The sequence below is a fragment of the Cygnus atratus genome, chromosome 3 (assembly GCF_013377495.2).
Source record: "Cygnus atratus isolate AKBS03 ecotype Queensland, Australia chromosome 3, CAtr_DNAZoo_HiC_assembly, whole genome shotgun sequence".
NCBI classification, from domain to species: domain Eukaryota; kingdom Metazoa; phylum Chordata; class Aves; order Anseriformes; family Anatidae; genus Cygnus; species Cygnus atratus.
The window spans coordinates 118576512-118598133 of record NC_066364.1 but is presented as its reverse complement, the minus strand read 5'-3'; the positions used below and the strand labels follow the sequence as shown (position 1 = coordinate 118598133).

The 21622-nt window shown below is 39.0% G+C and overlaps 1 protein-coding gene across 1 annotated transcript in view; it reads left to right on the top strand.

Moving 5' to 3' along the window:
• Positions 1–21622, top strand: part of EML6 (EMAP like 6) — a 135670-nt gene that overhangs the window by 80515 nt on the left and 33533 nt on the right. Inside the window, exons 15-23 of the mRNA XM_035565508.2 lie at positions 1823–1928; positions 6191–6284; positions 11151–11251; positions 13038–13240; positions 14373–14484; positions 15184–15311; positions 16984–17125; positions 18311–18463; positions 18734–18865. Coding sequence (XP_035421401.1) covers positions 1823–1928; positions 6191–6284; positions 11151–11251; positions 13038–13240; positions 14373–14484; positions 15184–15311; positions 16984–17125; positions 18311–18463; positions 18734–18865 — 1171 coding nt within the window. The remainder of the gene's footprint in view (positions 1–1822; positions 1929–6190; positions 6285–11150; positions 11252–13037; positions 13241–14372; positions 14485–15183; positions 15312–16983; positions 17126–18310; positions 18464–18733; positions 18866–21622) is intronic.

The following is a 21622-nucleotide window of genomic DNA, read 5'->3' as shown; positions in this document are numbered from 1 at the left end:
TCAGTCTCAGTATTTTGTACTTAGTAGTATTCACAAGCCTTACTCAGATATTTTATGTTGGTCACTCTACTGATACCTGATAGATTTTTCCAAAAAAGCCAATATTTTTAAATGAAAATGCATGGGGATGGGAAGAGTAAGGGAAGAAGAGACAGCAATTAAAAGTAGTCGTGGGTGCAGTTTCTCAGTACAGCAAATCCCTTAGTCGTAGCAATATTATAAGGCTGTTTATAGACATCAGAAGACAGGTGAATCTTAAACAGTTTTGAAAAATGCAGACTTTGAAATGAAAAATGAAAATTTCCTACTGATAAGGAGTGACAGAAAAAATGTTTAGAAGTGTTTAAGCAGAAGCTGGCCAGCAGCTGTTTAAGACAGAATACTGGAGAAACAAATACAGTGGATCATCGTGAATTAGCAGTGAAGAATTGAAAGTTCAAAGGAAGATACTGGAGAGTTTTTAGTGAAAATGATGAAATGGCAATTTGAGTGGAAAAGTATCTGCAGTGGAAGCCAGCACTGCTGTTATTATTAATCAAGATAATGGACTAGATTTGGTGATTTCACTGCAGAGAAAAATCGGGTACTGTACACTTTCTTTACAAAGAAGTTGCAAGATTTAGATTTAGACTCAAAATAGCTGTATGGAGCAAGATGATGGGCAGCTGAATAAAAGGGGATGCTCACAATCTGAGTGGCAAAGTAGCTGACATTGTGGTGGTGAGAACTGGAAGTAGGACAGATAAGCTAAAAGAGCTTGACTGAGGATGTTGAATTTAAATTCATAGCTGGAATTCCATTAAGAAATACTTGAAGGAAAGAATATTGTTCAGAAAATTCAGAAAATTTTGTTACACAAACTATAGGAAGGTGAGATTTCAAGGCTAGTGGCCTAGATGGGCCTTTGGGACGAAGGAAGCCCAGGAGCATAAGGGCATAGCATTGTAAGCAAGAAGGTTCTACTTTATCTGGGAAGGTAGAAATAAGATTGCAGAGAGTATGAGTGGGTGAGAGGTTTCAGACTCTTGCAGAATTTTACAGAATGTGAAATACAGAAATGTGCTAGGGAAGAAAGGGACTTCTCTCAGACAGATTGAAATAGGTCAATTTTTTTTTGTTCTTTTGATGCCAGGGGGATTGAAAAACACCCATACTTATCAGTGCCTTTCCAAGCTCACTTTTTCATGTCCAATTTCATGAGTTTTGTGGTTTGTAGGTGCCCAGTCAGTGAGAACTTTTCAGTGTCAGTGAGTGGGGCCGAACCGTGAGAAAGGGGACTATATGTATGGATACATAGAGTATGGGTAGAGTATAGATATATGTATGGATGTGTAAAGAAGGGAAGGGAGAGAGGTAAAGAAAAAAAAGGAGATGAGGGAGAAGGTTATGTCAGCTATTGTTTCTAATTAGACTAGGGATCCCTGAGAGAGAAGGATGAAGGGGTATCTAAGGGCTGGTAAAGGAACAAGACAAAAGGAGTGTTTTCTTTTGGAAAACTGTCTTTAAGTCAGACTGTTCCTGTGCTCCAGTTTGCAACATGGAGGCAGGAATGTTTCTCATACCACAACTGACAGGGTAGTTAACTTTTCACAAGGTTCTTCGTGTACTTTTCCATGAACACAGTATGTTAAAGTTCTACACCCCAATGTGCCTGAAATGAGTTGTGAAGCAGAAGAGAAAATAGACCTTGAAAAAGATGAAACAGGACAAGTAGAAAAGTAGTTACTTCTGGAGTGTTTTGAAGATGAGATAATGCTAATTACTGATAGTGGTGTGCTTTGAACTTTTATGAGTAGATATTCTGATTAACCCTCTGATTTAGGTTGGGAGAGATGCTGCTATTCATGTTTGGGACACACAGACACTGAAGTGTTTATCATTGCTCAAAGGCCAGCATCAAAGAGGAGTGTGTGCGCTGGATTTTTCAGGTACATTTCTTGAAATGATTAATTAAAAAGCAATCCTCATGATAAAATTTTAATTTGAATAGCTATGACAGTTAGTTTTCTTCTTTGTGTAAAAGGACCATTTTACAACCAATACAAATTTTATGTAGAAGCCTGCTAACAGTTTTGATAAATAATAGTTTGTGTAGTGAAGTCAGTCATGGGGCTTTTTCTCAATCAATCAGTAACTGATTTTTTGATGTCTAATTCATATCACCAAGTGTACAGCTAGGACTCAAATGGCTGTCTACATGTTGGCATAATAATTTAAAAGCAGATGGCATTGTGATCGATAGAGTAATACAATTCTTTGAATTTGCTAACGATGTCCACATTTTTCAGTGAGTTTACAGAAGTAAATATGAACAGTTGTCTGCTCTTTCTCCTAGTTGTCTTTCTGAAATTGATGACCTAAGTTGTCTCAGTTCTCAAAGGATAATTCCTGTATTTAGCATTGAAAAACATCGCCCGTATGGTGGTGATATACATACTTTCATGTCTTTAGAAAAGTGCTTACAAACCCATTCCCCCTTTTGCTCTTTAACAAAAAAGACATTTTATTTTTTAAAAGTAGAGTGGATAGTTTCCCATGCTGCGTGTCACACCATTTAAGGTGCAACAGTCCAACACTTGTAACATTACACAGTAGGAGAAAACACTTTATATCATAGTAGGGCAAAGCTAAAAACATTAGATGAATAGATTTCATACCTATCTGTTTGTCCATCAATATATCCTTCATATATGAAAGACAGGAAGAGAAAGGAATGCTAGTCTTGGAGTACCAGTCTGCTCTTTCCTGCTTGCAGTCTTGCTAAGAGTCTCAATTCCAGTCTCAAAAGTGACTTGGACACTTAGGTGAGCCTAACTCCATTCTGAAAATAGCACAGAAGTTACTTAGAAGCTTTTTTTTTTTTTTTTTTTATCTATAAGCACTATATTCTCACAAAAGAGTCAGATCTAGCACAGGGTTTAAGCAGTGACTGTTATGGTTCTTTTTAGCTACCTGAACATCAAAACTTGTGGAGAGTGCTTGTATAGTACTTCAAGTGCTGTGTATTATCAGATAAAATCTTTATGGATAATTCATGAAACAGTGTCTAATTTGTGCATGCTGCCAAACAGGAATAGGTTCTAAATTGCTCAGTTTGACAAGAGTGTGGCTTGTCTGGGATTGCGTGTAGATACAACCATAGTCACTTCAGTATTACTTAAACTTAAAAAAAAAAACAAAAAACAGGGCATTTTGGTTCCCTATGGCAAAGCAGCCATGTAAGAAAGTTTAAGATCGCAATTTTGGAATTAAGTAGAATTCTAAAATTTTACTTCAGTTCACTTCATGTGCTCAATTCCTCTCATGGACCTGGCCCTTAGTGCAGTGTATCCAGTTTGCCTTTAGACTAAAGTCATCTTACATCAAACTATAAAGGAGACTTTAAATAAATTTTCACAGATAATGCGCCAACTCATTACTTTAGCTGTTCTATCCCTTTCTTAACTCTGATTTTTATATGGACTTCAATTCAGCATAATCTGTTTCATATTCTCCTCTTAGAAATGTAAGAATTCATTATGACATAGATCACATTTATGAGACAGGACTACATGGAAGAAGTACCTTTATCCATGTACCTTTATAAAAGCATAAAGAATAAGCTGGACTCTGCTGGACATAAATTTGTACAAAAATAATAAAGCTTTTTTTAAAAGTAACAGTTGTTGGTATCGTTATAGTATTGCTTTAGGACCTGATCCTGAGAAAGCATATATCGAAGCACATAGCCTCTCCATTTCCTAACTGGCTTTAGTTAAGCTTATTGACACTGAGAGGAACAAATGGTTGCACAAATATGCACCTCATAACAGGATCAGAGTGCTGGTTTGACTCAGTTAAGGCAGTTTTTGTTGCGTTAGTAATAGATATTTCCAAGTTCGTTTCAGGTCGCACTACTTGAAGCTTAAAAAAAGAAGCCCTAGATCCCAAAGGTAGTTTGTTTCTGGCTGCAGTTGATGTGGTGGCTGACTCTATACTACTAGTTCTCTCTGTCCTTACTCACTTTCTAAAGCACATACTATTGGTCAGAGTACAGAGCTGGATCACTTTTTAGGACTATTCTGATGATCTCACGATTCTATTATAATTGTATTCATGCAATGTTTGATTGTGCCCTCTGGTGGCAAATTTAACGCCTATAATATTGGATATTAATCAGAATGTATAGCCCATATTAATACATAAAGCCTCATGGTTCAAGTGGGTAAAGTTGAAGTTGTATTCTTACCAAAAATGTTTTGTCAACCATTTTCCCTTCATGTAATTGTTATCCTTAAAAATAATTATTGTCACTGAAATATACAAATGTATCATTCTTAGAGAAAAAGTATGTATTACTGCAAATTTACCTTACATATCAGATATCTTCATAGCATTCTATCTCACTAAAGCTTCTATAGAATGGTTTTACTGTTCCCTTTACTTCCATTTCCTTTCACATTAACTTTTTGTGTCTTCTTGTTTGTATCTTTATTTTCATTATTTGTTTTATAAACTCAGTTTTGTTTTCCTGTCCTGTCTTTTATCTTCATTCCTTCCTGCCTACTTAGACTCCATCCTTCTAGGTCCATTTCATTCAATTGTGAACTCTGTAATTTCCCTTCTCCTTCTTGGCTTGCTTCTCATAGAACTCAGTCATGTAAGATGCTAAATACTGTGAGCTCAGTCCAGATATGAGGATCTGCTCAGCCTAATGGTGTCATTTGTGCCAGTCACATGTTTTCTATTCTTTAAGTTAAATATGCTTAATCACAGAGTATTCAGCATCTGTTAATTTCTGGAGGAAGTAACATTGTCAAATAATTGCTTTCATTCTCTCTTTCGGCCTTTTGGCCATCTCACCAGCTCTCTACTTCCTCCAACTTCATCTTTTCTTCAGTAAAAAAAATCATGCAATCAGCTCCTGCGGCAGCCTGAAAATCCTGTTATTACATAATTCAGCAATTAGGTTTATTTATTTATTTATTTATTTTAATTTAACGAAAGTATTTTGTCTAAAAGTTTGTTAACAATGGTCTTGTTTATCATCATTTCATACATATAGCAAGGATACGTAGGTACTTTTGAATTATGTTTGAAATTCTGCTTGTCCTTTTTTTTCTCTCGTTATCTCATTAATCTCATTAATCTCATCTCTCATTAGGGCTGTTTCTTTCCTGCACTAGAAGAGATGTTAACTAGCAGTTAATTCTAGCCTTACAATTTTTCATCATATTTATAGTTTCATTACATTTCATATTAACTTGTAGCCATCCATGTCATTATACAACAGTAGTAATTCTTGGCATCATTTCAAGTAAAATAAGAGAAGGATCATCTGAGCAGAAGTATTTCAAATACAACATGATTTTGGAGTACTTGGACTTTATGAAATTGATTTTCATTGTTTCGTTTGATCAAATATATACAGGAGAGTTTTGTGCCTGCATTTGGGAAGGATTGATTTTTCAGTAAGGATGCCTCTTCTATAAAAATAACAGCTGTCTGTTAATCATCCAGTTAAAAAATTAAGCAGGAAAATATAGTTGTGATTTAGAGCACAACCTTTTCTGTCTGAAAAGTGAGATACTGTATTTGAAGTCACTTTAGTTAAAAAGAGGAACATTAGGTCGTGGATTAAGAGAATTTTCTGTGAAATCTGTGGATTTCAGTCTGATAGGTCATCACCTAATAGGTACACTTTTGGGGGCAAAGTATTACAATATGAGTCCTCCATTCAAATAAAATTTGCAGCAGGTATAGACTTCAGTCATCTTAAGAGGTTTGGCAGGTTGACCGTCTTTCTCAGTTCAGTTGTCTAATTCTATTTGTAGCCTACTTTAGGAACTCAAGGCCATCAGTGAATCTGAATCCTAATCTGTCAACATATTAGTTCCTTTTTTTATTTTTATTTTCAGCTTTTTTGTCTTGTCAAGAGAATAAGTAGATGCCTCCATCTAAGCATCTGTCTCTGCATGTGTCCCAAATACCCTCTGTTTCTGCACAGTATAAGTACACCTTTTTGGCATTCACCACCCTCAGTCCCCTCCATCACACACTGTAGGTGAAGAGTAACTTTTGGGGGTATTGGTACTATATGTCTCTTTCACATTCTAAAATATCAATTTATAGCATGTTTGTTGCGTTCATTGCCTGTTGTATTTTCACTTAAAGCCTTAGCACCTTTAACATAAATGTTGCTTTTGTACAGCTGATGGAAAATGTTTGGCATCTGTTGGGCTTGATGATAATCATGCCATTGTGTTTTGGGACTGGAAAAAAGGAGAAAAGCTAGCAACAACTAGGTAAGAATGCATCTCAGTGTAAATGTGCACTGTGATTACATTTTTCTGAATAATATTATCCACATGTATTACTGTATAGGAAAAAAAAAAGAGAGAACACCTCTCTGAAAACAGAATGGTGTTTCAGAGCAATATATCCATCTAGATTGAAAGAAACACTTGGGATCTACAGTTTAGTATTTGGAAATCCTGTGAACTATTTCTATCAAGACTTCCCTAACCTTTTTGTTAGGACAGCTACTTTGATATTGAAGCTCACTTAATGATTTTGCAGTTAGGTTAATATTTTCTCCCAGCTTTATTTTGTGATTCAGGGCAGATCTCAAAGTTGTCATGTTTTCATTTATGCATTGGATGATGCACTGGGTTACATCAGCATACATCTGCTGCTCACTTTTCTAAAAAGAAAGAAGTGTTCCCTCTCACATACATTGATTTTTCAACTTTACTGATTTTGCCTTCCTTGTGAATCAGCTGTTTGCAGTTACTATCAGAAAGCTATCCTCCCTCTCCCTGCTGGCCACCCTTTTTTAATGCAGCCCAGGACATAGTTGGCCTTCTGGGCTGCAAGTGCGCACTGTCAGCTCTTGTCCAGCTTCTCATCCATCAGGACCCCCAAGTCCTTCTCCACAGGGCTGCTTTCAAGTTCTTCTTCTCATAGCTTATATAATACCTGGGATTGCCCCAGCCCAAGTGCAACACCTTGCACTTAGCCTTGTTGAACCTCATTAGGTTCTCATGGGCCCACTTCTCCAGCCTGTCCATGTCCCTCTGGATGGCATCCCTTCCCTCTATTGTATCGACTGCACCACTCAGGTTGGTGTCATCTGCAAACTTGCTGAGGGTGCACTCGATTCCGTCATCTTTGACGTTGATAAAAATGTTGAAGAGCACTGGACCCAAGACTGACCCTTGAGGGACACCACTTGTGACCGGCCTCCACCCAGACATAGAACTGTTGACCACAACTCTTTGGCTTCAACCAGCCAACCAATTCTTTATCCACCTAACAGTCCATCCTTCAAATCCATACCTCTCCAATGTAGAGAAAAGAATGTGGTGAGGGACCATATCAAAGGCTTTGCTCAAGTCTAGGTAGATGATATCTATCGCCCTTCCTTTGTCCACTGATGCCATCACTCCATCATAGAAGGCCACCAGATTGGTTAGGCAAGATCTGCCTTTGGTGAAGCTGTGCTGACTGTCTTGAATCATCTCTTTATCTCATGCATTCCTTAACATGTCTTCCAGGATGATCTGCTCCATGATATTCCCAGGCACAGAGGTGAGGCTCACCAGCCTGTAGTTCCCTGGGTCTTCCTTTCTCCCTTTCTTAAAAATGGGAGTAATGTTTCCCTTTTTCCAGTCACTGGGGACTTCACCTGACAGCCATGATTTTTCAAATATGATGGAGAGTGGCTCAGCAACCACGTCAGCCATCTCTCTCAGCACCCTGGGTTGTATACCATCTGGCCCCATGGACTTGTACACATTCAGTTTCATTAGGCAGTCCCGGACTTGTTCCACTGTCACAGTGGGATGGAATCTGCTCCTCTCACCCTCTCCTCAAGGTTCAGGGTCCTGACAGACATAGGAAACGTGACCACCAGTGTAGACTGAGGCAAAGAACTTACTGAGTACCTCAGCTTTTTCCATGTCTGAGGAAGCCAGTTCTCCCTTCTCATTTATCAGAGGGGGAACATTCTCCTTAGCCTGTCTCCTCCTGCTTATGTATATGTAGAACCCCTTCTTGGTATTCTTCACATCCCTTGCCAAGTTCAGCTCCATCTGTGCCTTGGCTTTCCTGATCCTGTCTCTACACATCCGGACAACATCCCTGTATTCCTCCCAGGCTACACAACCCTGCTTCCACTTCCTGTACATTTCCCTCTTTCCCCTCAGTTTAAGCTGCAGATCCTTGCTCAGCCATGCCGGTTGCCTGCCTCCTCTGCTCGATTTCTTCTGCTGGGGAATGGAGAGCTCTTGCGCTCTCAGAAGGGTGTCCTTAAGGAGCTGCCAGCTCTGTTCTGTTCCTGTGCCCTCAAGGACAGTTTCCCAGGGGATCCCAGCCAGTAATTCCTTGAGCAGCCTGAAGCTTGCTCTCCTGAAGTTCAGGGTCCTGACTCTGCTTTTTGCCAGACCCATATTCCTCAAGATCACAAACTCCACTCCATGGTCGCTACAGCCCAGGCAGCCTCCAGTCTTAACCTCTCTAATGCTCTCTTCCGCATTGGTGAGCACCACATCTAGTAAGGCTTCATCTTGGGTCGGTCCGTCTATTACCTGGACCAGGAATTTATCCTCAACAGACTCCAGGAATCTCCTGGATTGCCTGGAACCCACCGTGCCTCTACCCCATCAGCTATCCAGGTGGTTGAAATCCCCCATCTGAACAAGAGCTTGTGAGTGTGACAGTTCTTGCAGCTGAAGCAAGGAGGCCTCGTCAACAGACTCCTCCTGATCAGGTGGCCTGTAGCAGACCCCAACCACTAGATGTACTTTACTGGACCGATCCTTGATTTTCACCCACAAACTCTCAACCTGGTCATGGCTGTTTCTCAGGCACAGCTCTTCACAATCTATCCACTTCCTAACATAGAGGGCAACTCCACCTCCCCTCCTTCCTCACCTATCCCTTCTGAACAGTTTGTAACCATCAACAGCCACACTTCAGTCATGGGAATCATCCCGCCAGGTTTCCATGATGGCAACTACATCATAGTTTCCTACTAGCATGGTGGCCTCCAGCTCCTCCTGTTTGTTATCCATACTGCATGCATTAGTGTAAATGCACCTCAGCTGGGCCACCTTTTGGGAGGGAGAAGCCCTAGTATCCTCTTGACCATACTCAGGTGTTTCCTCACAGAGATCATAAAATAATCGTTTATCTTTTAAAGAATTCCATTTTAAATTAGTATTTGTATTTTAGCAGTCCCAACAGGCAATTCCCACATTCTGGAAAGCACAGTAGGACATATAAAAGAGAGAGACAAAAACCAAGACAGGAGAGTTTACATCTAAGTTTTAGACTTAAGCCTCACATGTCCTTAGCAGGCAAGAAGAATAGAAGGACGTCTCCTTACAATCATATAGACCCACAAGAAAAATTCATGTAGAGGACTAAACCTGAAAAATGAAGTGTATGTTCACTGTTTACAAATATTCATTATGTTTATTATATACTTATTTGTATTCTTTTTCCTTGATTTTCTTAGTGTGATTTACTTCTGCATGACTTATCAGTTTTCTTTCCTTATGACAATGTTCAGAGTATATTCCCATTTATTTAATTGCTCCCTAGCTTGTTTCCCTATCTATATATCTTGGATTTACAATCTTCTGTCTAGTTTCATTAAAATTCTTATTGAGTAAGTGTACCCTGTTAGTGAAAGAAGCTCAGATATGTTTTGATTCTATCTTATCATGCCTTATATGCTGATGCAGTGCTGGTCCTATTTGATCACAGTGTTTTGTGTTAGCGGAATCCTTAAGGGAGCTGAGGAGGGCATTGTCAAATTTATTTAGTGTCTAAATCAGTGAATCTCATGCTCTCCTACTTTCTTCATTCTGTAAGAGCAAATGTCCTGTGTCAGTCCCTTGGAACACAAGGGCACAAAAACTACACAGCCTTGGATACTTGTTTTGGTCTGACTACTGTGGGAAATTGGGCTGCAAATGTAGGCTATACAACCCAGGTCTCATGTGCCTGCAATATTCATCCTCTTACATGGGCAGACAAACTCTGGTCATTTTGCAGGGGACATCTGCACTGGGATGCGATTACTTTGATTTTGGACATTTTGCCGGTGTGATAGGTGCTTCTATAACAGGCAGTATGACCTGCCTGAGCTGAAAGGCATCATTATAGCAAAGTAGAGAACCAGGAGAAGAAGGAATTGCAAGAAAATGTTCTTCAAATGTCAAAGGAGTAAAGGATTGGCTTTTGTCTAGACTGACTCAGCAAAAGAAAATATTCAAACCAAGAAGATTATCAGAGTTGTGATTTTTTATTTATTTTTTGGCTAAACCTGTCTGACAAAAATCACATATATTATAATCAAAACCTGAAAATTCAGGCTGAAAAACTGGTAATTTTTGCTCTTGGTGTTTTATAAAATACTGAAATAGAAATAATTACTGCATTATATCTAGGAATATTTTCGTAATGGTAAAACTTAATCTTACAGATTTCCATAAATATATACTCCAGCAAGGATAGCGTTACCCAAGAACTAAATTTGAAGGTGTATATACTGCTGAATGAACTGTGTTCTAAATTATAATTTTATAATTTATTTTTCCTTTGGAAGTACAGTAGTTTTGAGACTTCCTTGTTTTTTTTTATTTGATAGACTATTTTAAAGATTTATAAACTGAGTTCTTATCCAGTTAATTATTTATGACGCCCTTTATACCTTCTCTTAATTGCATTGACCTTTGTTGCCTGCCTCTTCATCATGACTTAACAGAACTGAAATTCAGTGGGAGACAATTTTTATTCACCATATTTCTGTAGTCTAATTCATACGTGTTTTATACTCAGGTACATTCTGATAGCTCTGTTGGTCAGACTCCCAAGGCTAAACTCTTGCAGATTAGAAATATGGCTCTGTACTTTTTGTTAGATAGGGTAATGATGGCAGAGAGAATGTAGACAGCCTCCGTGACTCATCTGCCAGACCTCATAGTGTTACAGATTCATACTCTTGTTTTTGTGCCAAGAGTATGACAGTTGTGTTGATTAGATTCTCATTGCTAAAGACTGTTTTTGGTTAGTCTGATACTGTGAAATGCTTATTTAAAACAGATCGGTTTGAAATGTTAAGTAATACTTTGCCATGTTTTTTATTTTTATTTTTATTCCAGGGGTCATAAAGATAAAATATTTGTAGTGAAGTGTAATCCACATCATGTAGACAAACTAGTCACGGTTGGGATGAAGCACATCAAATTTTGGCAGCAAACAGGTATCATATTGAATGTTTTCAATGTAATTGATTTGAGGATGTATATCTCCTTCATACAGGGACATCATGTTCTCAGTTTAATAATATGTTTTATTTGTAAAGGATTTTTCTAGTTACCAAAATACTAGAGGTGTCAAAACCTACCTCTGATTACGTAAATGTCACAATATTCCTTTCTCATTGGAAGTAATTTCCAGCTAATTATTTTTTAACTGTAGTAATAGTATTAAGGATTTCTCCTGAATAAACATCCTTGGCTCACAGAAAACGTGTAGTCCCTTCATTTACTCAGGCAGTATATGGCCCTGATTGTGAAAATGCCAGCTGGTAACTAAGAATCTCAGATGCCTCTGGTGCACTGCTTAAAAAAAAAAAAAAAAAAAAATATAGTGCTTGCACTTCAGATACAAATGGAACACACCAGCAATCATTCAACTTCAAGATAGACCTGTGCCTGTTTTTCAGTCTTCAGAGATGTCTTCCAGATATGGAAGCACATGTTGCAAGGTGCCAGGCTGGAAAGGTAACGTGTGAGGACAGACCTTAAAATACTTGTCTGGGCAAAACAAAAAATAGATAAAACAGGTATTGTGCAGAAGTTCAGTTATAGAAATTTATATTTTATCCATTAGGCTAAAAATCACAATGTGGTATTGCAAGAATCATGATGGCAAGATAATACAATTTTTGTAAGATGCAGGAATTTTGTTTCTATTCATAAAAAATGAAAAACAAAAACATGTTTTTCATTCTTTAAAAACAGATTCTGTTTCTGACTGAGGATATTTTTTATTCAGGACTGGATTTTTTGTTCTTCATGACTATTAATCATATACACACGACATGAGTAATGGGTAAAAAGGTCTTAGAGAACATCTTCACTGTGTAAAATTCAGCACAGGTAGGCAGCACAAGGGCAGCTAAAAATTGAACTCAAGACAATGAATAATTAGATAGTTTTAAGAAGTTCCTAGGCTTACACCATAACTTACGGGGTTCAGGTTGTACTGGTGCCCTCAGAATAACATTTACTCTTTTTTCTGCATTTTTTTATAGCTAGGGTGTTTTTGTAGTAATGAAATATACTTGCATTACTGTTTGCCAAATTGTATTACATTCATTTGCATTAAGCAGTTTTCTACTCCAAGAATCATCTCTTTGCAATAAAAAGGATATATTTTGAAATAAGATTTGCTTAATAGAATTGACTGAAGCAAGGACATCACTGCATATATTATTTTGTAAGTTTATTTCTGTCTATATGCACCTAATTCATGGGTGCATATGACTCCTTCCTACTTTCTGAACCAAAGTACACGGCTGTGGCAAAGTTAGGCTTTCTGGCAATCAGTAAGTGGAATAAATCCTGTCATTCATTCTGCAAAGCTGCCGTCAAATTGTCGGGTGGCCAGTGGTCAACTAAAGCAAACCTCTGCTATCTTTTGTGTTGTTGTGGTCACCTCTGAAGAGAAAAAGGGAGCTTGGCATGCTGTTGTGTGAAAGTGTTTTGCCTGCCATTGTGTTAATTCTTCTATACAATTCCTCACCAAAATTTATCATTTTCATGGAAGTAACAAGAATACAGGGTGTACTGCTTCAAAACTGTCATTACTAGATTGATTTTTCCCTTAATGTGTTTTTCCCTTGTGCACTAACTTTTCAGTGTTTCTGTTATCTACTATGTCTTAGGCAGTCACAAGAGATGATGAGGTCAAGACATTTGTCCTGTACAGCACTATGATTACAAACTGAAGTATAAAAGGACTTGCATTTGTTTATATTGCAGGTGGAGGCTTTACATCAAAACGAGGAACATTTGGAAGTACTGGAAAATTGGAAACTATGATGAGCGTTTCATATGGGCGAATAGAAGATTTAGTTTTCTCTGGTGCTGCTACTGGAGACATTTTCATCTGGAAGGATACACTGTTGCTTAAGACAGTGAAAGCTCATGACGGGCCTGTATTTGCAATGCATGCATTGGATAAGGTATTTGTCTTCTTTTGTGATCTATTCATCTTCATCATTTTTGTTTCTATATGTACTATCAGTGTGTCTTAGGCAAGCAAGACTTCAAGTATCCAAAGGTTTTGTTTTCCTGAGTTGATTATTCCAGATATCAGAAGTATTTTTCTTCCGATGCATCAATAAATCTTTAAGAGAAACTGTGGCAAATTATATCATTGATATTACATACCTGAGGTTTTCTCTGAAGACTGAGGCTAAGTTTTACTACCGGAAATCCGCTGGCAATTTTAAGATGTTGATAATGGAATATCCTTTCTCGGATTACCGTTTCAGCTCTAAAATTCTAGCATGAGAAGAATAATATTTAGCTATAAACATTTTTATGTGTTAAAGGCAGTTAAGATCCCTCCAGCTCAGTCCTTTCTGGCCCTACTTGATTGCTCCTAGTTTTTCCATCAGTTTTTCTCTTTGATCGTGATACTTTATCCTCTGAACATCCTCTTCACTTATGTTTGTGTTGGTTAGTGATTTATGCTGTGTTTTGCACTTGGTACAGATGAAGAGAATCTACCAAGGGAATTGATCAAAGAATCAGTTCCTATTCATTATTAGAACAGTTTGAAACATCAACCTTAACCTGAACCATCAAACCTTAGCGATATGGTTTAGTCTTAGCGATATGGTTTAGTGGAGTACTTAGTGTTAGGTCGGAGGTTGGACTCGATGATCTTGAGGTCTCTTCCAACCTAGAAATCTGTGTCTGTGTCTGTGTCTATCAGTTAAGTCTGTTGAGTTTGCAATAACTTGGGAAGCTAGTATTATCAACTACTGCCTCTTCTAAGGATGAAGCACGTTTTTCCATAGCTTACTTTCCCATGCAGAAAAATGTTATGGTCCAGCATTGCATTGCTATTTACAGTAGTATGCACTCTGTGTGGTTATCAGCCTTTACAGGATAGAACCCTAGAAAAGCATCTTAAAAAAAAAAAAAAAAGCATAATTCTCCTCTTAAATGGTTTCTTCATAGGAAGAGGCTTCAGAAGTTTGAATTGGACAAATTCCAAACACACAGGAGAATTTACACTATGTTTGGGCATATGTTAATATGAGAGTGCTGATGTTTACAAATGTTTTTCGTACTGTGATCATACAGGGGTTTGTAACTGGTGGAAAAGATGGAATTGTGGCACTTTGGGATGATATGTTTGAAAGATGTCTGAAGACGTATGCTATTAAAAGAGCAGCACTATCTGCTAGTTCCAAAGGTATTATTTTTCATTGTGTTTAATAAGGATTACATGTGTGAAGGCTAGTAAAATGGCAGTAGTAGATGTCAAATCTTACCAGAACACAAAGGAAATACTACTAAACTACTTACTACTGTGTGCTGGATTTTTTCTATTTTGGTTGAAATAACTTGTATTTCACCCAGTCTTTGTCGTTTTATATTTTATTCTGCTATTTCTTCCTCTATTCCCTGACATTTGGCTTTGTTTTCACCGAAGAAATTATTTTAAAAAGAAATATCACAAGCATGAGTTTGACTGTTCAAAAATCTGTTCTGCATTTAGCAACTTGCTTCCTCAAGTGGCCAGGTTTCACATAGTAGGACTGGGGTCCTGATAAGTTGGAAAGACCTGTTAAATTGTACTTCCCCATCAGGCATCAGTGTGTAAAGTGGTATTCACAATCACAGAAACAATGTCTATGTTACTGCAGCATCTGAACCCCTTGTACACAGTCATTGTTAAATCAGTAAAATATCTTTACAAGGCCACAATATAGACTAGCACAAGCTCCTCTCCTTCAAACTGTTAATTAAATCCATTAGATAAATGTACCTCATGTTTCATGGTTGATTTTAAACAGGTTTTAGTTATATAAGCTGTATAAACTTCAGGTGAGATGAGGCTCGTTTTGGTTTTGCAAGAAAAACCTAAAATGAATGTCCTTGTATTCTTCAGGTTTACTTTTAGAAGACAATCCCTCTATTCGAGCCATCAGTCTAGGACATGGGCATATACTAGTGGGAACTAAAAATGGAGAGATACTTGAAATTGATAAAAGTGGTCCTATGACTCTACTGGTTCAGGTACAATATGGATCTTCCTATCAAAACATTCCCTGTAGAAGTACAAGACATTATTGGATTTCCCCATTCATTTGCTTTGTTTTCATTAATTCTGTTGGCCATCATTCCTTTCCTTGCCCAGACAGAAGTTGATGCTTTCTTATGTAAATGACTTTGAGATTCATTGTGGATTACAGAATTCTGAAACTAAAATTAAAAGCTAAGCTTAGCTAAAAGCTTAGAGTCCATTAAGTTCAAATGCTTATGAGACTTTTAATGGATGTTTTAGGCTTTTCAGTTCGGGACCCAATATAAAAATGGAAAATGAAGAGCAGAGCTAACACAATGTATTTTTTTATTTTGACAGTATGGATCCATTTATTTGCTTTTATTGAAATAATATAGTGTGTTCTGAAGGATCTTATATTTGTGAAAAATTGTTTTAGACTTCTAACATCTTTCTACAGTGACATGCGCTTGTCATTGCATGTGTTTTAAAGTATAAAAAGATCTCTTTTTGCAAGACAAAGGATTCGGGGAAGTTAAGTTAATAAATTCTGGACATGCATATGCCCACTGATGTATCTAACGTTGCTTTGTTTTAGTCTCTTTAATAAACATGCTGTCTGTATGTAGAAAATTGCATGTATCATTTACTAAATCATAATTTGTCTTTACTTTTTGTTTTCTGTAGCTAACTAAATTGTTTTCTACAAAAAATGTTTCTTATCTTTGATATTTTTCTTTCCAGCTAGTTCTGATCACATAAAGTAATCTTCCAGATTTATACTGTTTGCATGACAGCATTAGTAACCTAAAGTGAGATGTTTTATTTTATAAATTATTTTAAACTAGTACAGTAATTTTGAATTGCAATCTCATCCTAATATAGTTCCCTTCATGTGAGTAGTAAGGGAATATGTGATAGTAAAGGTAAAAGTAAAAGTGTAGTAAGGGAGATGTGATAGTAAAATTACCTCAAAATTAAGTCTTTGTTGGGAGTTTTATGATAAAGGGAAGTTTTATAATTGTCATCCAGACTAAATTACATGCTCTCATGCATCAGCTTGAGCAGAAATATAAAATACATAGGATGTAATCAAGAGACCATGACACTTCCTTCCTTTTTTTTTTTTTAATGGTATTTTCCTATCTCAATAAAAAAGCCAGTTACCAAGCTGAAATTCAGACTGAGAACAGTGAGAAATGATTTAACCTTGAAATGCTGTGCCAGCAAGTTATATGTAACTTGAAGGAAATCTAGAGAATGCAGGAAGAGTGATTAAAACATTTCAGTGAGTTCTGAGGAAAGATTAAAAGAACAAAGTTTGTGTACATTGGGCAGAGAAGTTCTAAAAAATCGCATAAACCTTGTAGACAGATCATCCTGAAATCCTGAAATGGACTAAAGTCTTGTCTTGGGCTTAACTATTTCCTGTTCAATTCAAGTCTGGAAGAGGGAGGTACATTGGTACAACAGGAATTGCAGCTATCAGTAGTGAAGGAAACTAATATTTCAGGTGATTATTAGAGGAACCAGACCAGACATTCAGGTCTCTTTGAATGTGGAAAATGTATGAGAGGAGATGAAGGCTTTATTGTCTGAGACTTGTACAGGGAGATAAGTCAAGTGCTAGAACATGTTACATAAAGGCAAATGGATTACTTCCTCATATTAAATGTTTTCCTCTAGGGACATATGGAAGGAGAAGTCTGGGGCTTGGCAGCTCATCCTATCTTGCCTGTCTGTGCAACAGTGAGTGATGATAAAACACTTCGAATCTGGGAACTTTCTTCTCAGCACCGCATGCTGGCAGTGAGGAAACTCAAAAAAGGTAAGCTTCATTTGGTCACATACTGTGATAATAATGACACTTTCTGTGACATCTCCATCTTTGTTCTCAGTGCACATCACAAACATTAATGAGGTAGGAAGAGGACACAATCATCAAAAAATTGGAAGCATAGGAAGTAAATTGTCCTTGGCCCGTGTCCAGTCTGTGACAAGTGTAGAAAGAGAAAGGGTTATAATCCATTGTAATGAATAATAATAAAATTAATTTTAATCTGTTTTACTCTGATTCCGGGGGGAATGATTTGACCTCAGAATCATTTTCCTTCCTAAGAATACTTAAGGCCAGCACATTTGCTGACATTAAAAAGTTTCCTTATAAAGACAAATGTAAGATTTTTTGCGTGTTAAGCACAATCAGTCTTCAGTGACAATATGAACTTTATATGTTATTATTAACTTCTCTGAAAATGAACAGTTGTCCTGCCCTCTCTTCTGCATAAAAGTAGATGAGGTGTTTTGAAATGCTGCCTTCTCAAAATTACTCTCATTTCATTTACTCAATTCATAACCTTCAGGAAATTTTATGGTGTAAATTCAACGTGCGTCTTTCTCAGTGACAGATCCAGAGCAGAGGAATTCTAACTAGCTGAGGGAAAACAAAGTTGAATGTTTTGGAGAGGTGATCTGAGGGGTGGATGAGGATAGCTGTATGGTCAGAAATAATGTTGGGGGGAAAAGGGGGAAAAAGTAAGTGGAGAAAATTTAGTACATCTGTTTTAAATGCACTCTACCTGAGCGCATAACTGTTATTCAATCATAAAACAAAGAAGCTTCCAAGTGTTGTATCTCTGAAAGACTTATGATTATGTTACCTGTAATGAGTCTTTGAATTTTTTATCTAAATTTCCTTTCTGTATGTTTTCTTTATATATTTATATAATTGGTGTGTTTAGAATGAAATGAGATATTTGCATCTAAACCGATTTCCAGACTGATGAAATCACTGTTGTCAACTCAAGAACAGCCTGTACAAGAGTGTACATTACCATTTAGTAAAATGTTAATCGTAGTTCTCCTATCACATGATAAACTTGTTTTAATAAATAACAAATACATTTTAAAAGCATATACTTGATGCAAAAAACCTTTCACTTACACTTTGTAATAGGTTTCTCAATCACAAATTCAAAAACCTTAAGATACTCCTTTTCATTTTCCTTGATAGGTGGACGATGCTGTGCCTTTTCTCCTGATGGGAAAGCCTTGGCTGTAGGATTGAATGATGGGAGTTTTCTGGTGGTAAATGCTGACACTGTTGAAGATATGGTATCTTTTCACCACAGAAAGGAAATGATCTCAGATATAAAGTTTTCACGAGGTATAATTAGAAAGCAAAGTGAAAGGGCAGTGTTTATCTTACAGTTTGTTTTTCTACTCTAGACATAAGTTTGAATGTTCAGAAAGTAGATTGACTTTTTGTGTGCTTCATGTCTTTAAACACTTTCAATTCTGTATAGTTGTATGTAGCCTTGTATAATGGGGTCCACCCCTGCTTGGGGCCTTTGGGTCAACTGCAGTAATAAAAATGCATAGCAATAATAATTATAGCATGTATGCCCTTCATAACCTCAATGTCTCTTCTTTACAGAATCAGGAAAATACCTGGCTGTGGCTTCCCATGATAATTTTGTGGATATTTACAATGTGCTTACCAGCAAAAGAGTTGGCATTTGTAAAGGTGCATCTAGCTATATCACACACATTGACTGGGACTCAAGAGGTAAAATGTTTGATCAGAGATTCAGTTTTAAAAGTTCTTGCAAGAGGGAATATCAGAATTGCTCTGGTGACAGAGCTCAAGGAGGAGGTGGAGAGGTTAAGGGCCATCAGGGAGTGTGAGTGGGAGATAGACTGGTGGAGCAACTCCCTGCAAGGCCTGAAGGAAAGACACCAGGGTGAGACACCCCAAACAGTGTTGGACCTTCTGCCCTGTTGCTGTTGAGCAGAGGGAGGGGACCTAGGAGTTGAAGAGGAACGGAAGCAGGTCCCTGCTCAGCGTTGCAGGCAACTCCCCTCCCTACCGGCCTCACGTTCCCTGGTGCCCTTACACAACAGGTTTGAGGCCTTGGAGCTTGAGAGACTGGTGGGTGAGGATGAGGTCAAACGTCTACCCAGGAGGAGGTTTAGGGCAAGGAAGTCAACTCCATGCCTCAAGACTGCCTCCACTAAAAAGGAAAGAAAAGGGTAATTGTTGTATGCGACTCCGTTCTCAGGGGAACAGAGGGCCCTGTATGTCAGCCTGACCCTACCCGTAGGGAAGTCTGCTGCCTCCCTAGGGCCAGGGTCAGAGACATTGCCAGAAACCTTCCTAACCTGGTTCACCCCTCTGATTACTATCCTCTTTTGATAGTCCAGGCTGGCAGCGATGAAATTGCTGACAGAAGCCTGAAGGCTATCAAACGAGACTTTAGGAGAGCGGGACGATTAGTAGATGGAGCGGGAATACAGGTGGTGTTTTCGTCCATCCCTACAGTGCCAGGGAGGGGTACAGAGAGGACAAGGAAAGCCCACCTGATAAACACGTGGCTCAGAGGCTGGTGCCAACAGAGAAATTTTGGGTTTTTTGACCATGGTGTGCTTTACTCGGCACCCAGCCTGATAACTGCAGATGGATCCCACCTGTCTCTAAGGGGAAAATGGATACTAGCCCAGGAGCTGGCAGGGCTCATTGAGAGGGCTTTAAACTAGGTAAGAAGGGGGATGGGGATGAAATGAGGCTCGTTAGAGGTGTGCCAGGGGGAACAATGTCAGGGCTGGGGGAGAAGGCAATGGCCCAACTGAAGTGTGTCTACACTAATGCACGTAGCATGGGAAACAAATAAGAGGAGCTGGAAACCATCGTGCAGCAGGCAAGCTATGACTTGGTTGTCATCACTGAAACATGGTGGGACCACTCCCATGACTGGAGTGCTGCAATGACTGGCTATAAGCTCTTTAGAAGGGACAGGCAGCACAGAAGAGGTGCTGGTGTGGCTGTCTGTATTAGAGAGTGTTTTGATGCTGTGGAACTCGAGACTGGGAATTATAAGGTTGAGTCCCTATGGGTTAGGATCAGTGGGAAGGCCAACAAGGCAAGCATCCTGGTGGAGGTCTGTTATAGACCGCCAAACCAGGATGAGGAGACAGATGAGGAGTTCTACAGGCAGCTGGCAGAAGTGGCGAAATTGCCAGCACTTGTTCTCGTGGGGGACTTCAACTTCCCAGACATATCCTGGAAATACAATACAGCTCAGAGGAAGCAGTCTAGAAGGTTCCTGGAGAACGTGGAAGATAGTTTCCTGACACAGCTGGTTAGTGAGCCTACCAGGGGAGGTGCCCCACTGGACCTTCTGTTCACAAACAGAGAAGGACTGGTGGGAGATGTGGTGGTCAGGAGCTGTCTTGGGCAGTGACCACGAAATGGTAGAGTTCTCTACTCTTGGCAAAGTCAGGAGGGGGATCAGTAAAACTGCTGTCTTGGACTTCCGTAGGGCAGCCTTTGAGCTGTTCAGGACACTGGTTGGCAGAGTCTCTTGGGAGGCAGTCCTGAAGGGCAGAGGAGTCCAGGAAGGCTGGGCACTCTTCAAGAAGGAAATCTTAAAGGCTCAGGAGCAGTCTGTCCCCATGTGCCCAAAGACAAGCCAGCACGGAAGAAGACTGGCCTGGCTGAACAGAGAGTTGTCGCTAGAGCTTAGGAAGAAAAAGAGGGTTTATGACCTTTGAAAAAGAGGGCAGGCCACTCAGGAGGACTATAAGGATGTTGTAAGGCTGTGCAGGGACAAAATTAGAAAGGCCAAAGCTCATCTGGAGCTCAATCTGGCTACTGCTGTTAAAGATAACAGAAAATGGTTTTATAAATACATAAACATAAAAAGGAGGACTAAGGAGAATCTCCATCCTTTACTGGATGCGGGGGGGAACTTAGTGACAAGAGATGAGGAAAAGGCTGAGGTGCTTAATGCCTTCTTTGCCTCAGTCTTTAGCAGCAAGACCGGTTGTTCTCCAGATACCCAGCACCCTGAGCTGGTGGAAGGGGATGGGGAGCAGAATGTGGCCCTCATAATCCACGAGGAAATGGTTGGCAACCTGCTACAGCACTTAGATGTATGCAAGTCAATGGGGCTGGATGGGATGCACCCGAGGGTACTGAAAGAACTGACAAAAGAGCTGGCCAAGCCACTTTCCATCATTTATCAGCAGTCCTGGCTATCAGGGGAGGTCCCAGTCGACTGGCGGCTAGCAAATGTGACACCCATCTACAAGAAGGGCCGGAGGGTAGACCTGGGAAACTGTAGGCCTGTCAGTCTGACTTTGGTGCCGGGGAAGCTCATGGAGCAGATTATCTTGAGTGTCATCACACGGCACTTGCAGGGCAAGCAGGCGATCAGGCCCAGTCAGCATGGGTTTATGAAAGGCAGGTCCTGCTTGATGAACCTGATCTTCTGTGACAAAGTGACGCGCTTGGTGGATGAGGGAAAGGCTGTGGAAGTGGTCTACC